Genomic DNA, 24,785 nt, shown 5'->3' on the forward strand with positions numbered 1-24,785 from the left:
ATCAGTGGATCAATACCTGTTTCTATGTTTACATTCTTATTCTTGACCATTTTCCATAACTGCCACAGCGCATATGGACAGAAAGTAAGATTTTACTTTATACTTGACCAAGTCTTTTATCACTGAGACTCAAACTCTACTAAATATACTAATGTTGCGCTATGATCTCAGTTTTAAACAATACATTCACCATTTAGAACTGAGCAGCATGAGATATTTGATCATTTTGGCCACACAAGGAAAAATAGGTCATGCTCAAAAAACGTAATGCAACAAAGACCAATGTTTTAATGAATCTTATCTCTGTTTCTATTTATGTATGTTTTAGTTAAGTTAGGCCGAGGTTCAACTTACTCCACTGTGTATGTGCTGGCTTTAGAATAATTAATATTGGTGTATTAATGCTTTATTTTTGTTTATTTATTACTACTTAAAAGTCATACATATTGTGTGAATATGCAAAATAGCACATCACTTTTCTCTATTATTTACATTTTGATTTATCTACCTAATATTTTTTTCTTCCATTTAAAGGTCAAGATTAGCATTGCAAACGTGTCAAATAGTGTGTTTTCTTCCTAAACGCTTCACATGAAGCGCTCCTCTTTGCCGAGTCACCACAAGATGGCAGTCATTGTCCATTGACTGCCAAGATCCAGGCCCCTGAGTCTGGCATGAGCTCAACACAGCATGTGTCAGTGTGGTGTGTGTCCAGTCTTCACCTGACTTTAAACCCAGTAGGAATCAGGAGACTGTGTGTCACTCGGTTCACAACCACAGGTTGCACCCAAGTTTTAACAGCCATGTCAGCTCCAAATCAAAAATAAATCAAATCTATAGCATTGTTTGTTTTACTCCCTTTGTTTCTCTCACACACGCACGCACGCACACGCCACATAAGTATCATCAGGCTTTGGCAAGCATATAGAGAAAGAGTGCCATCAGGATGTTTGCAAGTGTGAAAATACATTAATAATAAATACAATATAATACGGCAGCACCTATGATACCTCTAACCGTAACAAATTCATATTTTAGTTGCCAGACATGTATACGCACACATGTGTAGTGTTTATACAGCTCAGCCATCTTTTCAAAACGGACTGGTTTAAAATAAGCGCTCATGCTCAGTGTCCTAGAGGCTGGAGGCTGGAGGCTGCAACAACGGCCCAATCCTCATGTGAAAAAGAAAAAAAAATCCCTTTTAGGTCGGTGTCCTCTAGGCAAATTAATAATGCCATCAGCCCATGTGTATAAAAGCTTTTAATAACATACAGACCTATTGAATCCTCCTCTCAGGTGAATGAGAGGCTGAACAAACAGCCGGCGGCCCCTCCAGGCTGGGCGGACCGCGCGGGGCTTTTGTTGCATTTGTTGTCATTAGACCGAAACTGAAGGGCAGGTGGGTTTTAGTGTTAATACGTTGCTCAAACATGCCCACTGATGCCCGCCTGCTGTTTGCGCATCACGCTTTGAGCTGTCTTTTTAAAGGCTAGCTGGACTCCTTTTGACAACCCAGGTGGTGTGGCCCCCTCCCCCTCGAGGGACTTATGCTGAGGCTCTAACTTCAGCCTCAGCTCCCCTCGGTGATGAAGCTCTCGCTCTCTCCTCTCGACATGTGAAATTCAGCTCCGTGGTGAGCTTCTTCACTCCTCTGTGTCATGGTTTGTGAACCCCTTATGGCTGTTTAAGTGCAGGGCTCTCCACTGGAGGGTCTGGGTAAATATCTTGAACTTCAGCATTCTGGCACGGGGCGTGCAGCGGCTGCATGTCTGGAAGCTTTTCCTGCATCTCCTCAAGCAATTACGAGAAGACGAATGGAGTGTAAATACAGTGCTATCATGCTGGCAAGCTGTGTGTCATTTGTTTAGATGAGCGTGCGCACACACACACACATGCACACACACACACACACACACACACACACACACACACACACACACACACACACACACACACACACACACACACTTATCTAGGCTACTATCACGTGGGGGCTTCTCTGTCCATTGGCTCTTTGTTTTGCCAGTTTGTACGAACTCTGTCTCTTTCTCCGGGGCTCTCCTCCTACTCCACCTCCATCCCTGCGTTCCTGAGCTGGAACTGACCACGGACACACACACACACACACACACACACACACACACACACACACACACGCACACGCATAAGATTTAACATGACTCTGTTGATCCTTTGTCCCAATGCCAGCTTTCATGCTGGATTGAAACGGTGTGTGTGACAGAGACACAGACAGAGGTTGAGACAGCTGCTGAGGCCGACTAGTCCGCTGAGACGACCCCTCTGTCGAGCCAGGCCACGCCTCGGCTCTACTCCCGCACAGAGAACTATTGTCTTCAGCGGCGCTTCCACTATTCTGATGTCATGGCGTGTCCTTCCCCAGAGGGCTGCTGTTGCTGCCATGGTAAATCTTGACAGATCTTTTAGTCAGTGGTGCCAATGAGTGCATGGATACATGGTGAGATAGACACACATACAAAAAACACTACCTTGGTCTGGTTTGAATCTTGTTTGCTTCTCATTTGCATGGCAGTTGATGCTTTTCTTGAGTGAGTCCTGAATTTGGCAGCTCATATGCAAATCTTTTTGCCTCGTTCAGCACCACCTGCCTGGGCTTTGCTCGTCTGTGAGGTAAAGATAAAGATCCTTGGGTCTCTTTTCCAGCCTGCCATGTCTCCAGGGTAGTTTGTACAAGAAAGTCAGTTCATCAGTCACAGATGAGTTCTTCCCCTACAATATTCAAGGCAACATACCCGGTCAGACAACAAGTGTAGTCCATAAGTTGCACAGACATTATTAGCCCGTTTGTATTATTATAAATCATTATAAATTATCGATGGCAATGTCGCTTTGACCTTCGTTCGGTTAGTCGGCCAGCAGGTCAGCAAGTCAACGTTTTCGCTATCTTAACGCCTTCTAGATGGATTGGCACATGTTTCACGTGGTTCCCAGACAAGGTATCCTAATACATGATCCCCTGACCTCTCCCCTATCAAATACAAATGTGTGGTTCAAAGTGAAATATTGTAACTATCAGATGGATCGCCATTTAATTTGAGTTTCCCTTTCAGAATACATCTTTATGAGTTTGGTAATCCCCTGACTTTTTCTCTAGCGCGATCATCATGTAAATATTTTAATTTGTCCAACACCAATGACAATACAAAACTCATGACGTACCCATCAGCCTCAGCTGCACTTTGTGTTTTGTGCTTATTAGAAAACGTTTGCATGACACGCTAAACTAAATTATATATATAGATAAGTATGCTGCCTTGCTGGCATTATCATGTAGCGTGTCAAATTCAGGCTGATCTCACAGAAATATGTGAAATGAGCACAACTACAGAACAGTGAGTTACGTTGTGGTGGCACACAGTGTGTTAAAAGTGCGTACTGGCACCACAGAGACAATGCCAATGGAAAGTCAATTAGGATCCTTTGTCCTGGTGGAGACACGAATTAAACACATCCACGGAAATGCACTCAGAAAATCACTCCGAGCTATTGACATAGTATAAACAGTCGGCAAGACCAGGTGTTGTTAAGTTATTGTTAAGTTAATGTTTACGTAGTTTATATACTTACGCCTGACCTTTATGTTTTTCCTACACCCGTCTCAGTGTTTTTTTTGCCTAAACCGAACGTTAAATTGTTTCCGTGATGCCAACGTGTAATTTTACATACTAACCGTGTAATGTGCTGTTAAGAGGTCATGGTCATTTCAAGTATTTCTGTTGGCTATAAAGTGATCACATTGGCTTAATAAAAGTGCGGCCTTCCAGAGCTGCTCACATGGCTGGAGACTTTAGTCCTGTTGTCTAAGAAGGATGTAAGCAACATTGATACCAACTAATTAATCAACTGTTTGTCTGAGCACTTTATCTTATACTTAATTTAATACCCACTGCTCTGTTGTTGTCGTTAATTGTTGTTTGTCTCATCTAACGTCTCATGTCTAATGTATGCACCTTTCGTCTAGAAAAATTCCTTGTTTGTGTAAACATTCCTGGCAAATAAACGGTTTCTGATTCTGATTTCTGATTCTGATTCTGATTAACATCTGGTGAAATCAGGATTAGAGACTGAAGATGAGCGTGAGGTTCTGTTACTGTGCTACTGTTAGGCCTGTTGCTCAAGTGGCTCCAATTTGTCGTTCACAATTCTCAGCCCATGTTTACTCAGCGTTTTCCGAGTTTTTTCGTTGTAAAGGCTCAAGTAATGCAAAGTGCATCCGCCTGATGCAAAGGCACAGCAAAGCCGATTTCTCTTTTTCACCTCTGGAGCAAAGTCTCCTGAGAGCTGGCAAGGTGCCGTTAAGTGTTTGACTACACTTTGTTGGTATGATAAGAAAGAAAGACACAGGTGGATAAGAGAGCGCCGTGTCAGAGCACTGCTTATCATTGGCAGTAAATTTGGACAGCAGAGGTCAAAGCTCTTGAGAAATATGCTTCTCTTTGGAGATAAGGCCGGAAAGCAGAGGTATGTAGAGGGGGCCGATGAGAGGACTGTATGGATATATATATGCTCATATTTCCACGTACAATACTGTCTGCCACTTCAGCTTCTCCACATGGTGTGCAAATTGGAGCAATGGGACTAGAAGCGACCCATCCAGTGGTTGTGCCTTCAAGGACTTCAGGGGGCTGGATGGATAACGTGCCCCTCTCCTGGGATTTCCTTCAGACTGTGGGATGGTGGAGCAGAGAGAGGACATCGGCGGCGCTGTGGATAATAGTCGGTGAAGTAGAGGAGAAGACGCAGTTAAAAGCATTTCGCTCACCACCCACCACTTCGCTGTCATCCTCCCTCCATCCTCTCCCCATCTCTCTTTCGTTTCCTCTGCTCTGTTATTATCACCGAGTCCAGATCATTATCAGGCTCACTCTCCCCTCGCTGCGACGGAGAGGAGGGCCGGCCGCCCACATGGCTTTGGTGAGAGATTTCCAACAGCGGCAGCACAGGAGGAGGGGGGAGAAAAACGAAGACAAGAGGCCCAATAAAGTCCATCTAAATATAGAGGCAGCAGGCCCTTGTCCTTATAAAGAGCTGCTGTTGGATCCGGGTGTGCTATCCCCCCTCACTGTGTACCGAGACCTGATCACTCCTTCCAAGATGGGGAACATGACTGTTGGTGCATGGAAACACGCACACACAAACCATGTTGTTTTATGAGAGAGAGAGAGAGAGAGAGAGAGAGAGAGAGAGAGAGAGAGAAAGAAAGAGAGAGAGAGAGAGAGAGAGAGAGAGAGAGAGAGAGGGGGGCTTTGGGAGTTTTTCCTTGACACCAGAGGGCAAATCATGTTCGGTGGAACATACTAAAATAGGAGAGGTTTGAAGAAAAAATTATGGGAGAAATGAGTGATGGGGGAGGAGACTCCTGGCCGGAGATTAGGGAAGAAGATACACATGAATTTATGCCCCAAAATATCTCCAAGGATGGATTATACAATATATCAACACACTCTCCAGCTCCAATAGGCCCCTTTTTGGCCTTTTTACTTCTAATCCTACTTACCTCAAGTCATTATGATCTCCTTAAGAGAGTTATGTCTTCTAAACTTGGCTTTGTTTAAATGGAATAGTTTGACATCTTTGGAAATGTGCTTTTTTCAATTCTTCTTGTGATTGGGGAGAGAAGATCAATACCTCTCTCATGTCTGTATAGTAAACAGTAAATATTAAGCTGCAGCCAGTTAGCTTAGTTTGGGGAATGGAAACAGTTGGGAACAGCTGGTCTGTGTTTGCCGAAAGGTTACACACAAAATATATACCATTTTGTAGCATAATTATGGCTTTATTAGAGATGACAGAGATGTAAGGAAGATAGTGCAGTGAGACAATGACATGTAGTTACATTTTGTTCAGTCTGGAATAAAATCAGAGGGTAAACTGTGCATTGTGGTTTGGAGATATTTCGAGTTCAACGTTTCCAGCGACTACAATATCTCTCGCTTAGTGAAAGGAAAAGTACTTCCTTTTATATAACTGGCAACATGGCTGAAAAGCCCCCATTGTTTGCAGTTACATCAAATGAAGTCCAATGCTAATGCTTGTAAAATAATTCCAGCTAAATCGAAGGCGCTAAACACTTTGCTTGTACCTCAACAAAAGTACACAGAAACCGTGCAAACAAGTTGCATACCGTTTTTATATTGAACGTGCCTCTGCTAGTTGCTCGGCAAAGTCCGGTACATTACACCACTGGCAAAACCACAACTAGCTTGTTTTTTGTTTTGGATAGTTTTTGTATAGTTAAGCCAAATGAGCTAAAGCCCAACAAGCTCACTAGTGAGCTTTAGCGGTTTTATAAGCTTTGCACAGAACCAGACAAGCTGTTTCCACATTTCCTATCTTTGTGCTAAGCTAGGCTAATCAGTTGCTTTCTGTAGCCTTATATGGAAGAATAGAAACATGCGTAGCCATCATTTTTGACCACTTAGTTTCTGGAGCTCCCGACTGTTAGCCTGATAACTGATCAGGCTTCAGTCAGCAACATAAAGGTGACCTCTCAGGTCATTCGCCTCATGACAAACTAACCCGACAGCTGCGTCGTCAGTGTGAGTGTCTAATGTGATTTACTTCCACATCCTATCTTATCCAGTGACGACCTGTTCTGTTTTTTTGCTGTTGTCGTCTGTGAAATCGGCAGCTGCTGCTACACACCGGCCATGTGCTGCTCAACGCAACCCACAGATAGACGTTTTCACTGGGAGGCACAGAAGCAGGTCACTTGCGGTGCGCCCTTCGGCACAGAGACGCACACATCTTGTTTGCCACGCTCTGTGTGAAGCAAACAAGATCATTTTAACAGCTGTCCTCGTCTGCTAGCGGTGACAGCAGAAGTTCAGAAGTCAAACCGGAGAAAAGAGGTTCACTGTGTTTTTTCACATCCTCTTTTACACCTGTTGCTTACTGTCCGCTGTGCTGTGTGTTTGTTGCCACACACTGAGACACTGGACAGACACACACACATGCTCGTAGCTGTATGAGTTCAAACTGTGTACCAAAGCACAGAAAGCATCACACACACAAACAGAGTCACTCACTGAACATCAGCACTTGTTACATAAGCGCTCCTCTTCCTCACAGACAGCTCCACAGCAGTCCGACAGAGTCAATGTCAAACCCTGCATGAGACACAAAATGGCTATAATTTGTGCGTGACCACTCAATTGCTATGTGTACAGCTAAAGTGTATCGATCTGTGTGTGTGTGTGTGTGTGTGTGTGTGTGTGTGTGTGTGTGTGTGTGTGTGTGTGTGTGTGACTGTGTCAGTTTGTGGTTGTGAAAGCCCCGCCGAGAGAGGAAGCTCAGCTGTCAGTAGTTGTCAGGCCTCTGCTTTTCTCTCTTTCTTTGCTGATCCTGCTAGAGCCAGCCCCCCCCCCACACACACACACACACACCCCCACAACCCCATCCCCCTTCCTTCTCTTCTCTTGTGCCCCAACAGCGGCTGGCTGGGTTTGAGGTCGAGGTGGAGGCGCTGGTTTGTACAGGCATGTTGGCCAGAGATAAGGAAATGTGTCACAGGACCAACAAACCTCCCTTTTAGCTGAACATCTTACAAACACGCACACGCGCACGCACACGCACACGCACGCGCACGCGCACACACATACACACACACACAGCAAACAAGTGTCAGACATATTGCTGCCAAAGATCAAGGCATTTATTCCGTGTTATATTATAAACAGACCTTTGACCTTGCTTCACCCTTTGATTTTGCACTTTTCACCACCTCTCCTGTCTTCTTGGACTCTATCCACTGCTCTGTCTCACCCCGTTTCGGGCGTTACTCATGCTACGTCAGCTCACGTGTGCAGAATAACAAGGAAACAAACACCAACTCGCAGCACAAAGCCCGGCTCCACACATTTGTTGGGGGAGGACTCGTTCCTGCGCGTGCATGCCGACACTGCGGGACTGGTGTGGTGTGAAATGGACATGAGAGGGTGTGTGGCGGAAAGCATCTGCGGCGCCTCAGCTCTGCTTTTCGTTGGATAGGCGGCTGTCGGTGAGGGGGGGCTTGTGATTAGAGCAAGGCTCTGATGACCCTCCCCAGATCAGATCACATTACAGAGCTGGAGACGACTCCAGCTACTACTGGGCTAATAGGCGACACATTTATGAACACACACACACACACAGACACACAGAGACACACACACACACACACACAATATCCCATACTATATCTGCAACCTGCTCCAGCTGTCGTGTGTTTTGTTATCCGTCTGGCCAACTAATTAACTGCTCTTCACTCCCATTAACTCTGATAAAACCTCCTCCGGCTCGCCTCATTATCACCAGCCCCAGCAGAAGTGCCGAAGGAGCAAGAGTTTGGAGAGTGGTGTGAAGGGTCATCGGAGCAGCTGATAGGAAACAGACTTGTTGTTGGATAAGCACTTGTTTCTGCCAGAGCCCTGAAAACTCACACTGATCCACAAATATCTCGTTCTTTATCATCCTTTCCTAGTCACGTTCAAAACGTATAAGACAAAGGCGTATTGTTTCCCAAAGGTGATTGTAAAGGAAGTGCCACAGCATTCTCCGTAGTTAAAGGGACACTATGTAACTTTAAAAAAAGAAGAAATACGCTACTAAAACAGAACAAATGTATTCCTAAGAAACCAACTTCACCCCTGCTCTAATCTGTATACTCAAGAGTTTTTGTTCAGTCTACGTTTGGTCTGGTATGACCACTAGCTTAATGTTGGCTCATTTAATTTCTCTGCTTGAGCTACTGTGATAGTACTGAGGCTTTTCAGGAAAACTCACCCCGTTGTTTTTCCTCCCACATCCCTGACTCGGCCCCGGTAGGGACAAAGGGACATGTTTATGTAGAAGCGAGGAGTATATTGGTTTAAGACTCTGCTGTGTGCCAGTTTTACCGGCTGAACCAGCTGAATCTTTTACCCTGTTGAGTGATCAGGTTACTCGGCTCGTTTGAGGTTATTGCCTAGCTTTTCATCCAGTTGAACTGCTTTTAGTTGTTATAGCCTGATGTCTCTTCCTCCTCCAAACCTTTGTCGGGGGGACCAGTTGCAGTTTGAAGTTTTCTTCAGTTCCCCCTTCTCCTCCTACACTAATTGCATTTTTGGTAAATCTTAGCACTGCACAAAACACTGTACAGGTATCCCAACCGTGTGGAAATTCTTAATTTGTGAGGTAATCTCACTATTTCTCCCCAGTTAGCTTGGCTGGTAATAAATAAACAACATTAATACAACAAATTATTATGCAGCAACCATCTTGCACATCACTTTGTTAACCTACTGACTGTCTCTACTCCTCGTTCAAACTGGACTCTCTAGTTAGACCACGTTATCTGAATGGGTTATTGGCGCAGGGTGGAGGGGGTCACGGTAAAGAGCATTTGATGGGTTTCTGGGGTCTGGTCCTTTCCTCTAAGAGCCTGGGTAAATATAGCCTGTATCAGAGGCCTATCTGAAGCCACAGCAGCAACACTCAGCAGGCCCCGACAGACCCATGTGGGACTGGTCTCTGTCGCGACCCCCAGACGCAGGAGGATCTAGAGGCCTGGAGGGGGTAACATTTGCCAGGGGGGTTTTAGGGGCCATCTAATAAGGGAGCATTTGCATGAAACAATGTTAATGCATCATCTGGCATTTATGATTCTCTACAGTGTATTAGCCTCCGACGGAGATTAAACAAGAACTATCATAACTATATAATTTCAAATGTATGTAGCTTAGAAATGAGTATTAATCTGCTTTGATTAGATGAGATGTAATGGTTCAAGCTGTGACAACAAGAAAAGCATGTAGCCAAAGAGAAAGGCAAAACAAAGTTAAGGTCCAAAGAGTATTTATTTTCTTATTCGAGTAGTTTTGTTAATTAAGCCCAAACAGATAATTGATGTTGTTTGCAAATACCATATTTGTCATGTATTCATGTATGTAGAAATGATATTTCTATTATATTTAAAGATACATTATTATCATGAATGGAATGTATTTACTTAGCTAGCTGGCTTGTTTAAGTTTTGGGGAACATTTTTAAAAGGAACATTATTTATTACAATGCCTGGCTTTGTGGCCAAAATCATCAAGTTAGCCAGCTAGCTTAGTTAACGTTAGTTTATCTGGCAATATTTAGCTAGCTACCCTTTAAGAAAGCTATCTGGCTGCTATAGTGGGCGACTTATGAGCAGAATATCATAAACCTGTCACAGAACAAGTGTAATATGTAGCTCTGCTCAGGGTTGAGACACTAACACAAAACACACATCAACAATTACGAATAAACTAGTTGCTCAAGTGTGGCTGATTATTTGATAATGAATTTGTCTACTTTTCTGATAATCTTCTGATATAACGGATATCATTTTACATTATGCAGGCCCGATCAAAATGTGTCATACATGGTGTTAACCATGAAAACAAGCGGCTTCTTCGCCTGGTTGTGATTAAAGTTGAGCCGAGGCCCGATATGGTGGGACTCTTCTTTTTTTTTTTTACGGCAGTTCTGAGGAATCCCTTGATGTTGCATGACTGAGCGAGAAGCGTGTGGGGAGTGAGATTTGACTGACCCTACTTTGCATGGCCATGTGAAATAGAGAGGGAGAGAGAGAGAGAGAGAGAGAGAGAGAGAGAGAGCGAGAGAGAGAGAGAGAGAGAGGCCTTATAGTGACTCAGCATAACGATGTCTGCTGGGCCTGTATGACCTCGTTCATCAAGCTGACGCCGGCTCCGTTTCTGCTCCGCTCTGGTGGGATTCACAAGGAGAACGTAAAAAGGGGGAAAAGAATAGAGACAGAGAAGAGAGTGGAAGATAAGGAAGAAGAAGAGAGAAAGAGAGAGAGAGAGAAAGAAAGAAAGTAAGAGAGAGTGGCATGTGAAGAGAAACAGGGCCGAGAGTGCTGAAGTGGGGAAGACAGGAACAGATGTTAAGGGAAGAAAAGCCCAAATGACGAGCTGAAAAGTTTAGTAGAATAAATGTGTGAGTGAGATCACGAACAGAGAACAGGGAGGTGAGATAACGAAAGATAAAATGTGACAACGTGAAGAGAAGAGAGCGGGAACAGAGCTGCATTGCTACAGTAACAAGCAGTAAACACAGCAACACCACGGACATCAATTATGTTGAATGCAAGTTTGTTTAAAAATCTGTGAGATGATTCAGCTATAAAAACAAAGTGCAACTTGTCCCAACACACTGGCACAGCATCTGTTGAGCTTTTACTGTTACTTATACCTGCCGTCTTGTTCCCTGAAAAAACAAAAGCTGATATATTCTATACGTCAACACACGTCACCAAATCTGTTTCAGGGGCACGTATCAAAGTCACTTTACACATTTACACTCACCAGCGTGTGAAAACGGCTGCATGTCGTCCTCTGTGGGTGAGCAGCGCTCTGACTAAAATAACCCGGTGAGGTCTTGGAGACATAGCAATTAGAAGAGAAAGTGAGCATTACAAACTGATGGAGTGGGTTTAAAAGATGTGGGCATTTACTTGGCAAGGAAGGTGTTGCATTGTGGGAAATGTACTATATGTTGCTATTTGATTTTCTCCATAACAATGACTAATTCTAAGTTGAGTTTTCCATAAATATATATAAATATATTCTTGTTCTACATACTCTGACATTTTATAACACACACCATTACTTTTTTTTAACATACTATACTAAAACTATTTCATTACTATGATTGTTTTCAACCTATGCTATACGTATGCTAAATTTCTACATATACTATGACTTTTTCTGTTTTTTTACATACAATTTTTAATTACTTTTTTGACATGCTGACTTTGTTTGACAAAAAGACACTGTATAGTATATGCAATGTCTTTTATGATTTTTGTCAACATGCTATACTATGAATTAATGGCTTTTTTCTACATGATCTAATTAAATAAAGTAATATACTGTGCCTTTTTTAATGACATACCATACAATCAATTTACTATAATTCATCCTATAGTATAATATAAATATTATACATTTTGTATGACACTTTACTATGATTTTTGGAACGACAAATAGTATGAAATTGTATGTTTTCTTATGACAAAGATAACTTTCATGATATTTTAAAGATTTTCTAAATTATGACCTTACCATACATGCTTGTTTGTTTTCTATATACTTTACTTTGTCAGTTGTATGTCCCCAAACTTAATGGAAGCAAAACCAAAAGCAGGACTGGGTATTAGGGATTAGAAAAAGACAATCATTTGAACTGAATCTCACCGACATGATCGGTAAATGGCACGGTGTCTACGTAATCAAGTGCAGACTTTCATGAGTAAATAAAGTCTAAATGTATATTGAACTCAAGTTTGTACTGTCAATTAGAAGATTACACCCTGGGTAAGGACACCAAGATAATTGATGCCTTTGTCTGTGTCTCCGGGTCAGGTGAGGTTTATCAGTGAAACATCTTCTAAAGGAGTTTATGTAATCACAAACATATAGAAACACTGATGGGAAACGGAGCTAGTTAAGTGTGTTCAGCATTTAAAAATAAAAACCTGCGTAACAGGGTTCAAGGCTCCTGCACAAAACTCAAAGAAAGAACATACAAACATGCAAGTGTTTGACGGGGACACCCAGCACCCCTGGTAGGTGGCGATGTTGGGGCTTGATAAAAGTCTGGGCCTCTTGGCCCGCCCCCTCCCAGGAGCTAAAAGCAAACACCGCCTTGATAACAGGCACATACACATAACCGAACCCTATCACCCTGAAAGGTTTTCACAGTATCACCACAGCAGCATCTGCCCGTCAGTTTTGCTACGAGCACAGTGACACTGCAATAACAGAAACTTACTGTAAACACAAATAACTCATGGCAAGTGATTACGGCCCTCTTTTCGACTCGCTTCATTTAAACAATCAAATAAGACGTCAAGAGGCATCTTTAAGTACAAAGTCTTTATTTCCAATTTTTTTTTGGTATGGCTTCTTTGAAGGGACTGTAAAAGACATATTTAGTGGAAAAAAAAAAAAAAATCTAGAGAATTTCTGATGCAACCGGACAAGGATTTACAAATGAGCATCTACTGTAGTTGTCGTGCACCAGGGCAAATCCAAACATGGTGACCGAATGGACAAAAAAAAAAAAAAAAGGAATACGACACCTGTGGATCTGCAGGTATGCCTCTTCAGGTTAAATGACATTTAGTGCCACAACTATAGTCATAGTAACAAAAACAATAAGCTATCTTAACTTAGTACCTCATATAAATACCTACATATAAATATTGTAAATGTACTTGATGACTGAAAACATTTCAAATTGCTGTACATGAATGTCCTTTGAGAGCAACAATCTCAGTGAGAAAAAAAGAGCAGAAAAGAATAAAATAAAATACACTGATGTCTGAGCTCAGTGTCAGCTACCTTTAAAGAACGATACACAGCACTCCTGGTCCCCAACGCCCACATACTGCATGTGATTATCTACATCCATCTGAAAATATCAAAAGACCCAAGTAAGCCAGATTAATGTGACCGACTGCTGAAATGCCAGTTACAAAGGGCTCTATGCACTTGGCCTTGTGGTGATGGGGGAGCGCTTGAAAAACCAGGAGATTCTAAAAGAAGTTTCTCTTTTATTAAGGCCTCTTTAATTAATAAGATTTTTTAAAATGTGTAGTCCTGACATCAGTCTCAATATATACTGAAACTATCTTTCCGTTTTTGTCCTTGAGGCGAAATTTCTCATCGTCCTCCTGTGATGTGGAGCGTTTGTTCGCGGTGCAGACGGTGCTTCAGCTCACTGGATGGCACCAGGACGGGGTCACAGATGAGTGGCTGAGAGGCTCGCTGTACGCCTCCCCAAAAGCACCGGCCTGTCTTTGACCTCCACCCAATATCTTGACTGTTCCCGAGTGTCCTAAAGCAGCAGTGCCCTTCATGTCCGCCCCAGATACTCCGGAGACGGGAGGAAAGAGGTGTGTCCCAGATGGCTCGCCACTCATCAATATGTACCATGGACACACATCTGATTGAGCCATAAACATGATAACATTGATAATAAAAAAAGGCATACAAACAAATATTGACAATGACATTAATACAATAATAAAGGACGATAAAAATAATAATAATAATAATAATAATAATGATAATAAAAAAAAAATGAAGTGTCGGCTTCTGGAAGCCCTTGGAAGCGACCGTTCGGCCCCCAACCTGAACCTAGACAGTCCAACCCCTCCCAACCCTTTAACCAATGAGCAAACGGCTCATTCTGATCCTATAGTGCAATAGACCCACCCCTTTTCCTGAAAGCCTCTGCTGACGATAGCTGGGTCACCCTTTCGGGCATTACTACCCTTTCGGGCACGACCGCTTCCTTCACAGGCTCACTGCATACGGTCCGGCTGGATGTGCTGCTGCGGGGCGTAGTGTAGGAAGGCCTGGGCTGGGCCTGCGGCGGAGGGGAGGGCGGGGTGAATGCTGGCCGGGGCTGTTGCTGCGGCGGCCGGGCCGGTGGCGGCGGAGGGGCTGGTGGCGTAGCTGTAGCCGAGGAAACCCGCCGGGGAGGCAGCATACGGGTACTGCTGCTCAAAGGCGGCCTGGGCGTACTGGGCGTAGGCCGCGCTGTAGTCCATGTAGGGGCTGCTGCCGACGGAGGCGGAAACCTGCGAGGGCAGCACCAGGCTGGGCTGCACATAGCCTTGTGGGTAGACGTATTGCTGGGCCAACCTGTAAACAGACACAAAGACCAGGGGGGGGGAGGGGTGTTAGACGGGTGCTGACGGTCCAGAGAAGAATAAATCTCGGGGCCTGGCTTCCATTGTTTACATTGCTCCCAGAGGGGCGAGCACGTAGGGAATATAAACGCTCTGTTGGTGTTCTGACTTTAGCGAGTTCTCACACAGATACCCGCTGTTACTAAAAGACTAAATAGACGAGAGGCAGAAGAGGTTAGGAGGCGAAGGTGACTCAACCCTCTGTCGGTGTCAGTTAGTAAAACCTACAAAACCTGTTAGGTTGGGCCTACTGGTGTGTGTGTGTGTGTGTGTGTGTGTGTGTGTGTGTGTGTGTGTGTGTGTGTGTCAGCCGTTGCTGGCAGGTTTTCAAGCTCAGGCATCAACAGAGTGTTTTAACAGCTGCTGCTCTTCACTCGCTGAAACACACGCACACACAAAAAGGGAAGTACATGACAGCTGTGCAGAAGTTGCAGACTCCTAGTTCTCACTTGAGCGTACGTCTCGTGATCACAGGTGATGATGGTAGTTGAGGGAGGCAGCGGTGGCTGGGGAGCTGATCAGGCATGGGTGCCTGGCCCTGCTGGGCTCTCATGGGCCAGCTTTCAAATGTAGCTGATTAAAGCTGATGGTTTGGAGACTGTGCCGGCTCTCCTTCTCTTTCGGTCTTTGCTTTGCCACTTTACCCGTGGAGGAAAGGCAAGGGGAGAACGGCACAGGAGTCTATTTTTAGTCAGGACTTGAAGTAACTGTCCTTGGTTTGCCGTCTACAGGGAGGGATGTTGTGGCAACGATAAACCCGTTCCATTTAAAGGGTGATGTAATAGAGGGTTTTTTTGAGAGCCGTCCTCTTTGATACTATGTCTTAGGGGGAATACATCCACCGACAAAGACAAAATAGTCACAACAAATGTCACGTTGACAAGACGCTGCCTCTCAGTACTGATGAGAAACTTCCCTTTATGGACTGTATTCAATTTAAGTCGAAGCTTCTTCTTTTTTTCCTTCCTCCAGATTCAATCCAGGAGAAGAAGTGGCTCAGTAATGAGAGGCAGCCGTGGACTCGACACAGCAAACGATGTAAGCATGCATGGATAGGGATGTCATCACGCTCTTAAACACCCACACACACACACACACACACCACCTTCAACTCACCCCCATCTCTTCCACCCACCCACACCAGTTACAAAACCCCAAACCATGCCATAATAGGGAAAGAGTCACACCACAATCAGCAAATCCGCTTCACTTCATATCACACAAAAGAGAAAAGATAAAATGACACTCCATCACAGCACACTGCACTGCACTCTCAAGCCATCACTGGCACCTTGGAGAGAGGCTGGCTGGCTGGCTGAGGGAGGGAGGAGGAAGGGTGAGGGCCGGGGGGCAGACATTTCCTCAAAACCTCCTCGGGACTAGTCCTGCACTGTGGGTATCTTCTGATCATCTGCTGGTACACTGGTCATCTGGCAGCAGAGAGCAGCCATGGCAGAAGGTTGGATAGGAGGAGGGCAGTGATTATTTTCAGAAAGAACATGGCTGTCCTGTTCTACTCATTCAAAATTAAGATTCCCTGAAATTTAGAACAAGAAAAGAAAAAAAAAATCCCACCTATGATATAGCACACAAAAACAGAGCGAGGCCAATAACAGCATTGGCTAAATAGAAAAAATTAAAAACTACAAATAAAAACCCTGTTTTCTTTCCACCGTGAGGAGAACCTTTCTAACAAGCGTAGTAGAAACAAGTTACAGAGGCTCACTGAGACATCTGGTGAGTGATGGGGATAGACATGACATACAACCGGATAACAGCAGCATGTAAGCATAAGCAAATCAAGTTAAACCCCCCACCACCCACAAGCGCAATCTACACTTCGCCCTCACAGTGCTATTGAGCGACGCACAAAGAGGCATTCACTCTCACACACACAGCTTTCAAAGTTGGTCATACATTAACGCTGTGGGGCATCTATGTGCCTTCACTCGCATCATGTAAAATGAGCCCGCCTTCTCCGCGGTGTCGCCACAAGTGACCTTGTTTAGGTTGTGAAATAGTGTAAATAAGGTATGCCTGAAAGGGAGTTACGGATAGACAAAGCCTCTTGTAGTAGATCTGTGCCCAGAGAGACGGAGATGTCGGGTTTTTTTAAGAAAAGAAAAAAAGAAGAGAGGGCCAAGGCAAGTTGGGGACAGCAGTGAGCTCCCGGGGGCCACTGAGATACCAGACGTCAAGTGGATTGTGGGGAAGCTGCAGAGGGGAATGTGGATGACGGCCAGAAGACCAGAGGTCAGCTGGCTTTGTGCTGACTGCCAGTCTGTGTGCGTTTGACATAGCGTCACTCAGGCAGACTGAAACATTGGAGAGAGACGCTCCGAACACTCGGTGCCCATAAACACTACCAGATACAGGCCGAAGTGATAATCATCATCATCCTCCTCCTCCTCCTCCTCCTCATGGAGGCAACATAATGAGCCGATGTGAAAAGCCTGGGCGATATCACACCGAGCAGCTAAATATTTCTACACGATAACACAAATGACCTTCAGCGCATGACTCACTGCAACACAAAGTGTGAAAACCGACAGGACTGGACTGGGTGGGGGAAAATTAAACAAACACCTCACGATACTCGTAAGACGACTTGCTGTTCCTGCCTGGCCTCTTTGTTTCAGAGGATTGTGACTGCAACAGGAGGAAATAATGGTGTTTTGTTTGGCACCTGGAGAGGTTAGTTTCCTAGGGAGCACACTGCCTCATTAAGCATTAGTCCCAGAATACACCCCAGATACCCTCCCCCCTCTATAAACCCCATCCTCCCTCACAGAGGTGTCAGTTTTCAGTGTCTGTATCCGACATGGCTAGAGTAGCACTTCAGATGGAAGTAAAAAAAACAACTGCTTAAAGTAATAAAAAAGGGATACATGGCGTCGATAGATGGCCGGTGTGGAGGAGGCGCTGCATGAGAGGAGATGAATTTGCAAGCACACTGACAACTCCTCCTCTACCCCATCAAAACTATGTTCCCCGACCTCGGTGACCCCCCCCCCTCTGGCGCTCACAGTCCACGGCATCTGCTGACAACAGCTATACACACACACACACAAACACACCCAGCAGTAAGTCGCGCACGGGCACACCACCGATACGCACGCCGCTCCAGCACAGTTCAAAATCCTACTTCAGCCCATGTCCTCACACCATATGTTGTCAAGGGGTTTGGTTTGGGGGGGGGGAGGGGGTAAGAAGAGAGGCTGAAAGAAAAGCCACTTGTGCGCTCTACATCTTAGGGAGGCCTGCGTCTGTCACCCGCCGCACATATGAGACTCAGAGGCAGGCGGACAGGTGCTCCCTGCGCCTCTCTGGGGTGGTGGTCATGGGAGATTAAGGGGGTGTAAAAAGGCTGTAATACGAGCCAGCACCTGTCGGGCAAATGCCCTCAAAGCAGCACTGTGCTCCACATTTCAAACCCGCAGGGTTTCTGTGCCATCCGTGCTCACTGTGGTAGCCGGAGCACAGACGTGCCCCCTATGGTCTTGGAACATGATGGGACTTGTCCCTAGTGGACTTGGGCTTCATCATTCAGACCCAGCGAGGTATTACAGAGGCGGATATGACCAATATTCATTTCTCGTATGTCTTTTTGGGTTCACCAACCTCAAAATGCCCAGCAAAGGTTTCTCTTTTGTCCTCGTCGCTGCAGATTGTCCCGGGATTTCCGTGAAATAAATAAATAAATATATATAAATCTGCCTGTTATAGTTTGAATTAATTGCTCATGTAATTCATGAAATGTCAGAATCATTTAAAGTGCACTAAAGATTTAAGAAGAGCACGCTGACGTCCAGCTTTTTTTGGACCAAGCTAGATTCACTGAATGTTTGTCATTTATGATGAAAAATGGCTGCAGATCAAAATTGTTCATTTTCTGTTCAGCTCTTTCCTTTTGGGCCGCAAGTGATTGCTACTTTCATTCAAGATTATCTGTTGATAATGTATTAAAATTACTGGATTAATAGAGTAGTCTGTAAAAGTAAACGTCCCCCCACATGAAATAAACAAGCCTTTCTGTTGATCCAATCATCAACCATTTATTTCAGGGCTACTTAGAGCTCAACATAGAAATGTTGCTGTTTCTTTGTATTTCTAGAAGCACCATCAACATCTGAACACAAAACCACTTTGTAAAGTTAACTCGAGTCTTCGGGGCATTTTAATCTGACAGATCTGAGGTTTGTGTGTTTGTGTGTGTATAATACCAACAGGGGCGAGAGATGATATGGGGGGGGCTGCAGCGGGGGAAGGGGTCTGAGGAGACTCATTACATCAGTGAAATGATCATTAGCTGCCCAGCAGCCCACGGCTCCGAGGCTCTATCCAGGCTGTTTCTACAACACAGCGGCCACTTCTAGGAAGCCCACTCGTGCAGGTACCCGCCGAGCCAAGGAGACAGGAGTCCACACGCGAGTCACACACTGGCCTCTGGAATGCTCTTCCATTACCACAGACACGCGAAACATCGCCCAGCCCTACAAAACCCAAATATGCTAATAGACTACTTCTGGAGTTGCGTGTAGACACAGAAACTGACATGTACTTTCCAGAGCCCCCCCCCCTCTCATTTGTCAAAGAAACAGTAGCCCAGTGGCATCCCACTGAGCGTAATACAAGCGCCCACTCCCTCTCACTTACCCATACTGCCTCTGGATGAGTGCCGGGTGAATGGGCTGCACTCCGATGGATATGCCTGGAAGATAGGAGGCCGCTGTCAGAGACACACATTTGCATTTACAGAGGAGGACCAGAGAACAATACACAGAGGGCACGAGAGACAGAGGCAGTGCCTGTTCCAGACCACCACAAGTGGAACAACAGTTACAAATGTGCAATACGCAACAGTAAAAGCTGTATGCACTGGGAGGAACTGAAACATTTGGTACTGAAAAAGTCAAATATGCTGGATATGGACAGTATGGGTTGTGTTACTGGACTACGGCTGAACCCTGGTACACCTGCTTGTAGGGCTTGTTTTAAAAAACAGTTTCATTTGAATTTTTATTTAAAGATTTGTTGATTTATGTTTACGTTTGGGGATATTCACGCCGCATGTTCTATGTGTTATGCTGAAATTGCTATTGGTTGATCACGACCATGATTTCCTCGACTTTATGGTCGATTTCCCTGCACCGTAATAACGTTGTGACGGATCTCACCTGTCTGTATGCTGCGGGGTTTGGCACCCAGGTAGGCTAGGTTCACGTTGGCCTTCCTGCCGTCGATTATGGGGTTGGGATCCTTGCAGGCTCTCTCAGCGGCTCCTCGGTCCGTCATTGTCACCTGGTGACGGAGACAGAGTCGTCAACAAGGTTTCAAAAAATAAAATCATTATCATCTCATGTAACGAATGGTAGCATGAGTCTATCTAGCTATGAAGTCAACTACTCGGGCAAAATAAGAACAAAAGCACTCAAAATGCATAAAATGGATTTGGTTAGTTGGTTTTAGCATCCCCCCCTACAGGCGGTCCACTGTTGATAAAACGACAAACAAAGCACAATGATAAGCTTTTGAAAAATGCCCACAGAAGCAGTAGCCAGCCACTTGGACTGCCACTCAGGCCCGGCAGACCGGCTAAAATATGGTTCTGGGAAGAGCAACAAGGAGCTTATCCAATTAGGGACAAATTATTAAGGAGATTGGTATTAGTCCACCCCTCCTCTCTCCCTCCTGGCATTAGACGAGTCCTTCTGTTTTGATTGCCACATTCTGCCAACTCGGAGGGTTCAGTCACCTCGGTGTGCGGACCGAGCAGTGAATGTAGGCCACGCCGTGCATTGTTCAAGAGGACGTTTTTAAAAAAGCAGTACGCCTCTTCAGAGTGGAAGGATCCGGAACAAAGCCCACTCCAGGGCCTGTGTTGTGAACACACAGGAAGGAACATGGCTGTGTTTACACTGTGAAGAGCCTTGCTGTGTGTGTATGTGTGTGTGTGTGTGTGTGTGTGTGTGTGTGTGTGTGTGTGTGTGTGTGTGTGTGTGTGTGTGTGTGTGTGTGCGGAGGGGGGGTTTCCAATCCACCTCTAAAGTGTGTTTAGAAAAAAGGTGCGCTCAGCTTTGGAGCGCCTCCTCCTCCTCCTCCTCCTCCTCCTCCTCCTGCTGCTGCCGCCAGCTTCCTCTCTGACTGGAACGCTCAGAGAACAGAGTGAGCAGGTTGCCTCATGCCACACAAAAAGTGTGTAAAGTGCTGATCTACCGCGAGTATGCATGCCATGTCCCTGGCAGCTCCCTCATCACCCCGAGCCGGTTCAACCTGAAACACCAGACTCGACACACAGCCGTTGGATACCAGCTAGACTCACAGGACAGCTTTTTTCCTTCTTTCTTTTTTCCCCCTTCTCTTTCTCAGAGTTAGGGAGCTGATGTGTAAACACCGAGAGTAATTGTCTTACAATTCTGACTTTGGAAGATAAACATGCACACATGGCAGTTTTCCATTCCTTCTTTGGCCTGACAGTACATCAGCGCCGATGTGTCTTTTCAAGGTTCTGGTAAATATTTGCATTTCTTGTGCCGCTTCTGTTCTTTGTGTCCGAGAGAGAATAGCCACCTCTATCTGTCTGGATGAGTAACCTGTTATTGTAGGTTTCAAATTAGACATCACGCGGATTAGATATTTCTCATTAATCTAACTCGAAGAGACTGTGGCCAGCGGATCAAGTTGTGACTAGTGTGCAGATAAACAACACTTTTCCCACCCCAACAACATAAACAGACATCAGGAGTGGGGCTAGAACGGGTGCACCGCAGTTTATATTTTAGGAAATAAATAAAAAAGGCTTGGCTAAGACTCCTCACAGACTCAAAATTATTTTTATGTTTTTTAAGAAGAAATAAATAATATATAAATAGGTTCAAAAGGGATGCTTAACATAAGTTGAGAATACTAAAGAGGCAATTTATTGTTTTGTTGAATTTCTCACCAAGCAGCAAAGATGTGATGCAAATCATGTGCTACGGGCGACTGCTCCGTTACTTTACAATGGAGGGCAAGGTCAACCTCCCCACTGCTCCACAATAACCATATAAAGCGAGCAATGAGTGCAGCCTGTGTGTGTGCCTCTCACACACACACACACACAAGCTGGGGCTGCTCAAGGGTGAGTAAGGCGTGTGGGGTGGGGGGCTCCATTGAGGGGGTCGCATCTGACATATGTTGAAATATAATCTTCTTAGTTACCCATCAACTTGTGTGAGCCCTCATGCTCATTAAGCTACAATATCAGCAAGCCAGGCGAAAAAGAAGAAGAAAAAAAAGATGCTGTTCAACTATAGATGCGTCAGTGAAGGGTTACCTTTTGACATGCATCTAAATGACTGGAATGAATGAATGAATGAAATGACATGCAGTTAATGCCCCCCACCCCACCGGAGGGATATGTATTCATACAAATTTCCATATGGCGGAAAGACACCCACACCTAGTGTTGTGCACTAAAAACAACACTGGAAAAGCGCTTTATTGAGCAGGATACCATCGGTGTGGCGGGGGCACCACAGCCAAACAAAAGTAAGTTGCAATGTGGTGCGAAATCGGTCAAAGTTGCGGCGGAGAGCTCCGTTGTCTAAATGGAGGGTCTGTCGGTTGTACTCACAAAGCCGTATCCTCTGGATTTACCGGTCTGTCGGTCCGTTATCACCACCGCCTCGTCAATGTCCCCGTAGGCCTCGAAGTATTTTCTCAGCGAGGCGTCGGTGGTGTGGTACGGCAGCCCGCCGACGAAGATTTTGGTAAAAGTGGTGTCTTTCTGGAGCGGTGAGGGATGCATGACTTCCAGGGCTCCGTTCATGAACTGATGCAGAAGCATTGGTCAGTCGGAGAGGAGACCAAGAGGGCACGCCGGGAAATGTACTAAGCGTCTTAATAACGTCCCCGCATCAGTACAGCACAGCGCAATGTTTCCCCTCTCGGTGTGACCTTCGCTCCAAGTTGTAGCGACCCGGTGACAAGTACGTTTCACGCTGCGCGAGCTCCTACGGACGCGTCCAAACTTCTTTCTTTGCTGCTTGTGAGAGGGGAAAAAAGTGCCGGGAGGTTTTTATACGCCTGGGATGAGACCACGCCCACCACACCTCTTGGCCAATCAGCGTAACCGGTGAGAGCCCACTTGGGCAGCGGCTCCTCCCATTGGTCCGCCCCCCTCCCGGCGCCGTGCTGCACCTGCTTTTGTCCTATACCACACAAAGAAAAGCCCGAACTGTACGGCAGAAAGCGCGGCTCTGCCACATGGTGCACCGCGCTACTGTAATGAGGAAGTAATTGGCCCGGCTCTCTGACCTATATCAGCTTTCCAAACTTAAAAAAGCCGCCATTAAAGTATGCTTATCATGCTTTTGCCGCGAATGCAGGTTATAATTGTGACATGGTACATAACATACTGAACAAAGCGCAACGTACATGAATTACGCGATGCAGTTATGCCTAACAATGCAGACACACCACTTCAAATAAAACAATCTCTTACACTGTTTACTGTTTCTGCTGGGCCTGGTCTTCCCTTTAAAAAAAGTGTCCTACCATGGGGAAATCACATCACTTTTATTGTATTCGTAGTCTTTAAATTAGAGTCTGGAATAATGCTACACTACAACATGCCAATCTAAAACTACTAAAATAAAGTCAAAAGTTGGTTTGATTATTTCTTGGATCCTTTTTTTTTTTTTTTAAAGCTCTGACAACAGTGTGTCCCTTTGTTAAATACACTGGTTAAAGTGCAATATGACTACTTTGTTAGACCCGTGACAACAGGCCACCTCTTATTACCCTATAATAAAAGCAAATGACTGGAACATTTTTGCAACAAAAAAAAGCAACACGAGTGGACTGGAACTGTCATTTACGCTTTCTACACATCTCTACATGCTACTTAGAAACACTGATAACATATTTGCAAGAAAGGGATGACCCAAAGGTTCTTGGCAACAGGTCAATCCAAAAGTAGGCTTTCTAATTGCCAAAAAACTAAATTCTCTTTGTACTTAAAGGAGCCAGTGAGTCCGCCTCACGTATGATCATAAGTGTAGTCGACCTGGGCTCAATCTGGGAAAAAGAAACCGGTTACTGAATGACCGGCACAGGAGACAGCGGTCTCGAGGTGTGGTACTAGTGTCACCCCATGAAAGCCGAGAGGAGCCAGTGAACTCGGGCAGCAGCACATCCTCCCGCCCCCGGTGCCTTGGAGCTCCACTGCTAAGTACCAAGGGTCAAGTTAACAGTTAGGTGACACACTAATGACCTCAATAAAAAAGGCATTTAATTCACACCTTCTCCTCTATGAACTGGTTCACTTTTCACACATGGCCTTTGTAGCTACTCAAGCTACCTCATTCATATCCTCTTGACAAATTACCCCCCATTTCCAGCCATGTATGCCTGCCAAAAGGACTTAACCTGGACGAAGAACCCCACTGCCCTGCTTTGATCTCATTTGTCCTGCTTTGCTCTTTGACTTTTCTACAGCTAACTGTTGCAGTTAAGACACCGAGGGGCAAAATGCTCCACCTGCTGGTCAAGTTGGGTGAAAACAAGCAGACAGGAATGGTCATTGTGATACAGATGTTGTCCAAAGTTTATAAGTTTGAGGTTGTGATGATTCCAATGTGAAGGACCGACATCATAGAGAGATTTACAGCTGAAACACCAGAGAGTGGGTAATGGTTTTGCATGCACAACATGGTTCAGTGAATCATTAATAGACCCTTAAACACCAAACACAATTGGTTAATTTTTAAACCTACTCCCTCCAGTTGGAACAAACATGTTCAAATCTAACAGTATGCACGTAGTTATTTATTTCACATCCCAGTTTCAGTTACGGAGCTAAACCACAAAGTAACAGCAAATCATAAGAGAATGAAAAGTCTTTGAATAGCTGTAAAACATTAAAAAAAAAGAAGTCATCAACGCCAGGTTGGATAGGCCCCTCCGTTTGGTCCATGCACAGTACGGCATTGGTCCAGGTGTTTGCCGAAAGAAAGGAGTCTGACTTGAGCGTACACACACAAACACTGAA

The 24,785-nt window shown here is 45.0% G+C and overlaps 1 protein-coding gene across 2 annotated transcripts; it reads right to left on the reverse strand.

Moving 5' to 3' along the window:
* Window positions 1–12,914: 12,914 nt before the first annotated feature.
* On the reverse strand, window positions 12,915–22,580 carry LOC306737164 (RNA-binding protein 38-like; the record flags this gene model as incomplete). 2 transcript variants are annotated; one of them, XM_079218866.1, is made up of 4 exons in its annotated part: window positions 12,915–14,705; window positions 19,409–19,463; window positions 19,930–20,053; window positions 22,368–22,580. In XM_079218866.1, 4 exons carry the CDS (start codon window positions 22,578–22,580, stop codon window positions 14,363–14,365), a joined length of 735 nt encoding a protein of 244 aa, XP_079074992.1. In that variant the 3' UTR covers window positions 12,915–14,362. The 2 variants fall into 2 exon arrangements, with proteins under 2 accessions (XP_079074992.1, XP_079074991.1); XM_079218865.1 differs by having other exon boundaries at window positions 19,409–19,481.
* Between the last annotated feature and the right edge of the window lie 2,205 nt (window positions 22,581–24,785).

The sequence above is a fragment of the Taurulus bubalis genome (assembly GCF_910589615.1).
Source record: "Taurulus bubalis genome assembly, chromosome: 5".
NCBI lineage: Eukaryota > Metazoa > Chordata > Actinopteri > Perciformes > Cottidae > Taurulus > Taurulus bubalis.